This window comes from Chanos chanos, chromosome 13, assembly GCF_902362185.1.
Source record: "Chanos chanos chromosome 13, fChaCha1.1, whole genome shotgun sequence".
NCBI lineage: Eukaryota > Metazoa > Chordata > Actinopteri > Gonorynchiformes > Chanidae > Chanos > Chanos chanos.
In genome coordinates, this window is record NC_044507.1 from 3,745,001 (window position 1) to 3,755,000 (window position 10,000).

General features: G+C 43.2%; 1 protein-coding gene across 1 annotated transcript in view; it reads left to right on the plus strand.

Annotated features, from left to right (window-relative positions):
* The window catches only part of LOC115826609 (transmembrane protein 80-like), an 8,044-nt gene extending 7,055 nt beyond the window's left edge, over positions 1–989 (plus strand). The window contains exon 5 of the mRNA XM_030790489.1: positions 959–989. Within this exon, the coding sequence (XP_030646349.1) occupies positions 959–989 (31 nt within the window). The remainder of the gene's footprint in view (positions 1–958) is intronic.
* Positions 990–10,000: the final 9,011 nt, after the last annotated feature.

Genomic DNA, 10,000 nt, shown 5'->3' on the forward strand with positions numbered 1-10,000 from the left:
CTCCTCTTTCACTCTCCTCTCTGAGAAAACATCTCCCCCGGATAGACACGGTTACACACCGACGCAAGGAGGGCGCGTTCGCCCTGTTTTCATGTGCAGATTTCAAAGGAGAACTGCTGGATGGCTCCAGAACCATTTTTTTTACATTTAACTAAATCTGTGGATTTAATATCTAAACGTATCACCAGATAATGTGTTTTGACCATTAACTTTGCATAGAAATAAATAGATACTTGTTTTTACGTGGATAAATGAAAAATAAATCATGAAAGTAACATTTTTTGTCCTTTAGGCTAACGTTCATGTCATTTACATAGTCAGTAAATGGTAACAAGTTATGGACACAATCAGAATTTTGTCTGGTTTTTCATATCATGAATTCAGTACCGGACTATTTATTGGTCCCAGTCATGACATCGGTTAAAATGATGAAGTAAATCAACTACGCACACAGTTGTGGACTGTTTCTCCCGTCAACGCATGTGCCAGTAACCCCCCTGTGGCGAGTGACGTAACAGGAGCTCCACCTCCCTGGTCGCATCGCAGATAGAATTACCTGTAAAGTCGCCTGTCATTCATCCATTCCAACCCCCCAAACTCTTGCCTGAGTCGTCAGCCGTCACAGGCACACGCACACGCACAGTACGCGCACACACCTGTCGCTAGGCGCACGACCCTGTTCCTCCCAGTGCATTCTTCATCCCAGAAAGACTCATCCCCCTAGGTCGCCTTGACAACTTATACTGCCGGTATCCACCTTAAGAGCAAAGTTCACACAGTCGTCCGCAAACACATTTTCAGGTGTGGGCTGGAATGGCATCATAACACTTCTAATCAGCGATATCATAACATCTACCAGAACCGAGTATAGCACGAATACCGCGGAAAGGTGATCGCATCGTTTTGTTTTGGGGTAAGAACTCTCATAACCTTCCCGTTGTGTTGTGTCTCTGTGCAGTTTGTGGATCGTATCGGTGAGAAACACCTGAACGCGAATAATTTTCATACTTTTACATGTCAAACCAAAGTAGGCTAATTGCCGCTTCTTCAGCAAGTGGTTGGACTTAACTAACGAGATTATGAGAACCTGTTCTTTGTGTCTTTATGTTTGGATCAGTTCTCCGAATTGTCTGAAGAATATTACAGATTGATAACAATGTAATGATCAAACAAACTGCTGATTTTGTTAATGTAAAGTGTAATTTTACCTCCTGCAGCTCTTAAAAGATCATGTCGCTTCCCCGGAATGAAAGGCGGTGAAGTAATAGAACTGTAGTTTACGTGAACATGTGTTAGACTGAGTTGAGTAAAATGGGAAATACAATCCTAGTTGGATTCATGAGTATAGTTGCTGGCGTTGGTAAAGAGTATCAGTGTTTAGACTACTCTAGAATCACTCACACAGGAGAAACACGTGCGAGAGCTTTTTCAACCGAACTTTTCTTTTACAATTCATACCGTAAGGACCGGATGCTTTAACTTACAGTTTTTATATTAAACTAAAACAACAACAACAAAACTATGCATCACACTCAGTTATTGCAAGTATAAACTGGAGATGTTTATTCAGCCTCATACTAATGGAAAATAGAGAATAAACATAAATAAACTGAGATGGAGTAATTTGAATGTTTCACTCTGATCTGAAATATTCATAGATGCATATCTGAATGTGTCTGAGCCTAAGACAGATCTAACTGCTCAATGTTTTGGTTATTTGGGGCAGGTTTTAAGTGGGAGTTTGTTACCTAAATGCCGCCCTTTAAACTAAATGGTCACACTGATACCGAGCGTTCAAATGAAAACTAAGCCCTGGTATTTGACCCAGGCCAGACAAACAGGGATAAAAACGCTAACCTGTGGCCTAGCCCGCGCTCCTTTCACCCTCATTAACACACCTGACAATGGAGAACAGTCCCTGCCCGCATTCCTTATTCACACAGAGCCTGCACCATTGTTCTGATAGGAACTGAGGCAGTGGATAAGACCCAGAGCTGTCTGTTAAAGTTAACAGTCGTTCAGTGTGTGGTGTGGCTTTAACCGCGGTGCGAAAGGCTTCTTCTCCTGCATGGGGCAAAGCTCGTTCGGGGCCTCAGATAGGGGCCTCTGGATTCTTCTCTCTGTGGCATTGTTACATAATTGTCTCTGGTCAATGAGTGATGAGACACGACAGATGAATGTTCATCTGGTATTAGAGTTTAAAGACTTAATGAGGGAAACCAACGCCTATGGGGCGAAAGGTGTTTTCATGCTAGAGATTGTTGCGGTGTCAAAGAATGCATGGGAGAATGTATGTGTGTGTGTGTGTGTGTGGACACATGCAGGTGTGTTTGCTTTAGATTAGTTACAAAGCAATGTTTACACCATTTCACAGGTTTTCCTAACATGTGTTGGGAATGCATATGGTGACACCGCTCAGAATACCACACACACTCATTCCGTGTGCTTCTGTAATGCAGTACAGTTGGTTAATGTTGGGAATCAGTGATATCAAACTGTGCAAACCCCTAAGTACGTAGGCTTGTCTGCCCACATTGACTGTGTGACAGACGGCAGAAACTCGGTTTGCGTAGACTTGGTTCAATATTAGAGCATTCCAAATTAGGTTACTTTACATTTTTCACTGTTGAAATTGAATCCACAGATTTTTAGTTGTGTAGAAATATTGTGTGAAAACATTCAGTTGCGTTCAGGAAATGAACACAAATGTGCTTTTTCATTTTCGTATCAGATAACACTTTACATAAACGTTTCTGCTTTCCACAAAAGATTGAAAACGGTGAACTTAAAGTTGCCTCATCTCCAGAAACTACGATAAAAGATTTGTTTGAAAGATATGGGAACTGTTGATTTGTTTGAACGATATGGAAACTGTTTTCCTATGTTATCAGTCTGTGCCCAGACCACACTCTCAACAGTATGTAAAAGACTTTCTACTCAAAATACAGCACTTCCCCATCACCAAGTCTCCTCTTTTCTGTGTGTTTCTCATGGCAAATGTCAGCAGAGCAGTCAGCCGTGAAAGCCCATTACTTTTAACCATCATTTAACCAAGCATTTAAACGACTGTGTTGTTTTTCACCTTGTGTAGAGCTCAGTTTCCTTTAGTAAGAGACCTAGTCATCTGCACTCAAATCTCCTTATTAGTGTTTTATGAATGAAATTATTCAAAACAGGCTCCGATTCAATTTTATCAGATTAAATAACAAAATCTGAAATCTTCACATCTAAGATTTGCATATACAAGCAACTTGGTCTACAATACAGACTAAATTATTATGGAAAATCAACATTGTTATCTCTTTTAATTAATTAATTAATTTATTTTTTCCAAATTTTTTTTTTCTTTACATTTTCACGTTGACTTTTGCTCTGATTGCTGTGAAGAGAAACCACGCCCTTCACCTTGTGCCACACCTGGATTTCCAAACTTAAATGACCCTGACTAATTCCAATATCTCATGAATACGTGTTGGGTTCACCTCTGCTCACGAGACCGCGGTTAAGTTTTCTTGGCCTGAACGATGATGTGACCGCACAGAAATGTGACTGTGGTTAGGGTTTTCTCGGCCTGAATAAGGACGTGACCATACGAAAGAATGACCGTGATGACCTCTCGATGACAGGGAGGAGAACCAGGACATAAGCCCAGCTGAACCGCTTGTACACAGCCGAATATTTAAGTTCCGCGTGTTTGGAGTAGATAGAAATAGAACATGATGCCACTTTGCCCTCAATTAACAGGGCCAATCTTGCGGTCATTACATGAATTCCGATAGCAATAAAACAGTTTCTAAGTACAACGTGAGTGCTGTGTGGTAGTGTTGTTTTGACCCTTTGTCAGTGAGGAAACATCAAATGTCAGGTGTGTGTTGGAAATCTCTGGTGTGTGATCTCAGCAGTGCATTTTGTGGTACTGTTGCTTCCTGGGTCAGTCAGTGGAGTAACGGAATAGTGTACAGTAGCGTGATAATGGCTGATGAGCCCAGGAGGACACGTGGTTCTGCTAAAGCTGGGTCCCTCTCTGACTCAGCTAAATAAGCAAGAGAATGTAATCAGGGGTGTTAGAGCAGGGAGAAACCAAAAATGTGCTGTGTTGTGGGTCCCTAGGAGCAAGACTAGGGAAACACTGGTTTAATTGGTATAAACCGTTGGGATTTGGAGTGGTTTACATGTTATACTGGAGTTCAAATTTCTCTCTCTCTCTCTCTCTCTCTCTCTCTGTGTGCCTGTGTTTGTGTGTGTGTGTGTGTTCCACATCTTCTTTTTGCTCAGTGAGCATTACAAAGCCCATTCTTTTAACTACATTTCCATTTCTCAGAATCAGGGTGTTCTCATTCTCCGTTTGCAGTCTGTCACATTACACTACGCAGAGGCAAACATTCTTCTCGCTTATTACAGGTAATTGTCCACCAGCAATTCACCTCATGCACAACAATGTTGCACTGCTACCTCAAAAGGGCAAGGTTTTGGAAAAATCGTCCATAAATAGATAGATAGATAGATAGATAGATAGATAGATAGATAGATCATCTTTTTAAATGACACCTGAACCGTCACTATGTGGGCGATGTCTACACTAGCCACTTCAGCACTTCGGCTGTTGCGACAAACGCTATAGTGCTTTGTGTATTTGCATCCTTTAACTGTTTGTATTGCATTTGCCTCTAATTAAGGGCGCAAGTTCTTTGCATTTACTGCATTTGCAGTGCTGCAGTAATTTGGTTGCTGAACTTTTGGATCATTTTACCCAAGCCTAAGCAGTGAACAGACCTTAACTGCTTTGTGTTACAGTAGACGCCCTCTGGAATACTGTTTTTTGTAGGAACCTTCGCTACACGAGCACTGCTATTATTTTACCAATGAACTGCTGGCTATTTCTCTCAATTCCTCTGAACTAAAGCACAGTATCTGCTACACGAATACTGCAGAAGTTTGAACACACAGAGTCTGTGCTGTTACACAGCAGATTTGATTTCCTCAGAGTTAGAGCTCGTTTTCTCAGAGTTATTTTCCATCCATTTAACACCTACAGTGTTAAAGCAACTTGTGGAGGGGCATTTACTCTGGCAAGTGTTAATTCAGATGTTCACTGGAAGACTGCCTATATGTTTCGCACCCAGCAGCTGCTTTAACACTGGCTAACCTGCTGTGTGTGGATGCTCATTCACTGTAGGTAACTGATTCTCGGAGCATATCTGTGTGTAGGCCAGTGTTCATAAATATACAGCTCAGCAGAGGAACATGCAGCCATGGACAAACCAAGAATACTGACCACTTTTCTCCTTGACGGTATATAAACAGCAGACCCAAATGAAAAGCAACACAGGTCCATCAGCAGATGGAAAAAAAGAGGTCTGGAGGATGGAGAGAGAGAGAGAGAGGATGAGGGAGAGGGGGAGGGAGAGAGAGGGAGGGAGCGAGAGAGAGAGACAGAGTGAGAGAGAGAGAGGATGAGGGAGAGAGAGAGAGAGGGAGAGAGAGGATGAGGGAGAGGGGAAGAGAGAAAGAGAGAGAGCGAGAGGGAGACAGAGCGAGAGAGAGAGAGAGAGGATGGGGCAGTGGGAGGGGAGAGAGAGAGAGAGAGGATGAGGGAGGGAGAGAGAGAGAGAGAGAGAGGATGGGGCAGTGGAGAGAGAGAGAGAGAGAGAGAGAGAGAGAGACAGAGTGAGAGAGAGAGAGGATGAGGGAGAGGGAGAGAGAGAGAGAGAGAGGATGGGGCAGTGGGAGGGGGAGAGAGAGAGAGAGAGGATGAGGGAGGGAGAGAGAGAGAGAGAGAGAGAGAGAGAGAGGATGGGGCAGTGGGAGAGAGAGAGAGAGAGAGAGAGAGGATGAGGGAGAGAGAGAGAGAGAGAGAGAGACAGAGTGAGAGAGAGGGAGAGAGAGAGAGAGAGAGAGGATGAGGGAGAGGGAGAGAGAGAGAGAGAGAGAGGGAGAGAGAGAGAGAGAGAGACAGAGTGAGAGAGAGAGAGAGAGAGAGAGAGAGAGAGGATGGGGCAGTGGGCTAAAAGGAGTCGTTGTATGCGAGACAGACAGAGCGTGCCAGCTAACCCGAAATACCAAAGCAGTCATCCGGTCAGACACGCCAAGGCTGAGCAGAGCGCTTATGCAAACGCCCACTGAGTGAGGGTCAAGTTAAACAGTCGGTCACACAAACTCTCGACGCCCTTGTTCAATACTCAGGAGTCACTGACCGAGCCGGTTGGTGTTTTTTGGTTGAGCTCTGAACGGTTAATGAGTGACTGTGACCCTTAGATCTGCTGAGTGCTGCTCTGATTTGATTTGGTTGAAAACTTCCTCTTACAGAAGGGTGTTCTGAGAATAGCATGTGATGTCGTGTTGTGTAAACTTTAGACGCACGAGGAAAAGAAGACGATCCCTGCACAGACAGAGACATGCATGAAGCCAGACCTTTGAGGAGTTAGGCATGATTAACATTAATGATTGTAATGATGATTATTCGATGGTTACCCTGTAGTAACAGGACATTTAGCTCTAGGTCTCGACACACTCTCCAGATCTGACAGAGAGTTTCATTAGCATGAGAGACTGGAGAGAGAGCAACCAGCTTCCTCCTGAGATCAGCCCATACCCTGGGTGTGTGTGTATGTGCGTGTGTGCGCGCGCGCGTGTGCGTGTGTGTGTGTGTGTTTGTGTGCGTGTGCCAGTCCCGATAGCATCTTTTACACAGTCAAATGTGCACCCTATACTATCTCTCCTGTTAAAAACCAACCCTGCAATGTCTCCACACTCACTATACATCACTCAACCCTCAGCAATGTCTCCACAGTCACTATACATCACTCAACCCTCAGCAATGTCTCCACACTCACTATACATCACTCAACCCTCAGCAATGTCTCCACAGTCACTATACATCACTCAACCCTCAGCAATGTCTCCACACTCACTATACATCACTCACCCTCAGCAATGTCTCCACACTCACTATACATCACTCAACCCTCAGCAATGTCTCCACACTCACTATACATCACTCAACCCTCAGCAATGTCTCCACACTCACTATACATCACTCAACCCTCAGCAATGTCTCCACACTCACTATACATCACTCAACCCTCAGCAATGTCTCCACACTCACTATACATCACTCAACCCTCAGCAATGTCTCCACACTCACTATACATCACTCAACCCTCAGCAATGTCTCCACACTCACTATACATCACTCAACCCTCAGCAATGTCACCACACTCACTATACATCACTCAACCCTCAGCAATGTCTCCACACTCACTATACATCACTCAACCCTCAGCAATGTCTCCACACTCACTATACATCACTCAACCCTCAGCAATGTCTCCACACTCACTATACATTACTCAACCCTCAGCAATGTCTCCACAGTCACTATACATCACTCAACCCTCAGTTCATCTCAGATTCGCTCGGCCGTGGGAATTAAACTACAGGTTGCAGCCTTTGGATAATGAGCATCATTAAAGAAAAGTAACACAGTAATTTAGAATCATATTTATTAAAAATTCCCCTTTCCTAGCAAAGAAGAAGAAGAAGAAGAAGAAGAGGAAGAAGAAAAATAAAAGGCTTCGGATGAGTGAAGGACTCTCTGCTCTTGCTGGGAACAGAGATGAGATGTAGATTTGTAGCTGTGTGTGTCCTGTGGTTTCTCAGTTTATGTGGTTGGTGTATGATTCCCAGGGAGCTCGGCCGAGGGGTGTGAGCAGACTCTGTGGTTTGTCTTTTCACACAAAAGGCGCGCTGCTGGTGTGTCAGGAATTTCGGCTAGTCAGTGCATCAATGTACATGATGACTAATCAGATTAAGGGCGCATGTCAAATCTCATCACTGCCATGGCGATGATGACACACCCCTCTAAGAATGTATTAATAACGCTGCTTTGTTATTAGCAACCGTGAACCATCAACGCTTCTTTCGGCCACTAAATCGTCTATTTACCCGCATTAATAGTACCATTGTTGAATCTTTTTCGTGATCAAGGGTGTTGCTGTCATAGTAGCAGTTGTAATGAACAGTGGTGGAACATTATAACATTATTGTAGAAGTACATATCTGTGGTACTGTGTTGTTGAATGCAAGGTACTGTCATGAATTCTGTGTTGGACTCACCACATTGTATGTATTTGTTTAGTGGAAACCAAGTCTTAATGGGAAGGCCTTTTTTTTTGGTGGATACAGAACTAGTATGTGCTTCCTGCAACTCTGTGAAAAGGTCGTGAATCCTCTACCCTGTTTATCTTAACGAAAGCCCAGCTATCTTTGGGATTTCTAGTATACAGTCAGCTGTAACCTATTTGAGCCATAAAACACTACTTTATGTAATGACATGCACTTTTGCCCAGTTATCTGACTGCATTGTACTTCACACCCTTACGAAGACAATTTCAGATCTACAACTCCAGAGCGGAAATACTCACTAGTGTGCTACTGATCTTTTCATGAGTGGAAAGTATACATATTTGAAGTAAAAAAAACACACACACACACACACACACATTAAAATATTAAACATATTTTTGAAAACTGTATTTTTAAATTCATGGTACAGACAGAGACACATGGTGTTAGAAAGTCTCCACGTGCCAAGAAGACTCATCCAAAAGCACTTCTTACCAAACTGACACAGGATCTGTGCTAACTTAGTGCCAGTAAATAATACATGCTAATGCCATTAGACACAACATGAGATTAAATTGTTTCAGAGAGATCTAGACATAGACCTGCTCAGAGGGCTGTAGTGGATTATGTAAGGGCCTGTCAGTTTTGTATTCTTTCTCTCTCTCTCTCTCTCTCTCTCTCTGTCTCTCTCTCCCCCATACTCATGTAGCCATATAGCTGTAGCTTGGTGATGCTACGCTGAGACGTAGCGCAAAATTTGTTCCGCGTTTTTGCTGGCCTTGAGCTGCAGTCCAGTCCCAGCAAAGCAGAAAGACTTTGGGTAATAGGCGTCCTTATCTGTGACTACAAAACCTGCTCAGCTTTTAATTAATTGCTCGATACAGACATCCTCCATGCTGGAGTCACGGTGGATCGCGTTACACAACACCTGGCAGCCTGCTGTAAAAACCCATTGTCCAGCCCAGCACCTCCAACGAGACCAGATGAGACAGCGATGAGACGAACTCACTGCCAATGCTGTTCATTCAATAACAGGAACGTTCTAGAAAGGCCTTACAGCCGTACAGCCGACAGGAAGCACCTGGACAGTGCTTTGAATGAAGACATTAGGATAAATATCATTTAGTGCACCTGTTGTCTATGCTGTTATAAGCATCGTTTGACAGCAAGACAGCGTATGATAAACTATTACACGGCATTACATCATGTTTTGGTGGATTTTACTGAACCCCAGATTTCCTGTTTGCTGCCTAGCTAGCTTTGTATCTTCAAGCCGTCTGCCTGGGCGCCTTTCTCTGCCCTCTGTCCACAGTGTAGAAAATTCACTTCAGCTACAGATGTATTCGAACTCTCATTAACTCCCAATCTGAGCACACTCACAAAGGACAGACACTCATTCTCTCTCTCTTTCTCTCTCTCTCTCTCTCTCTCTCTCTCTCTCTCTCTCTCTCTCTCTTTCTCTTTTTTTTTCTTTCTTTTATTTAAAGACTGATCAGTCCATGCCCTCTGTTTTGGTATACTGTGTATGAAGTGAATACTGATAAAATCGTGTGAAATTAATTCAGTTTGTGCTTGTTGCTCTGATATTTTTTTTTTTTTTTAAATCTACTCTCGTGTCTGTCTCCACAAACGTAAATCAAGAGCTTTTGCCGCCATACATATTATTTGATGGGTTATGAAAATTAGCTGTTTTTTGGGTTTGGTTTGGTTTGTTTTGTTTTTTTGGAGTCATGTGACCTTGTGTTTCATTGTGATGTAACAGACTCATTGTGATGTCAGGGCGGACTTATTTAGCTGGGTGTGGAGCATGAGAGATGCATAAGAAAGGTATTACACAGAAGAATGAGAGGGAAGAGCAGTTTGTATGTGGGTCAGA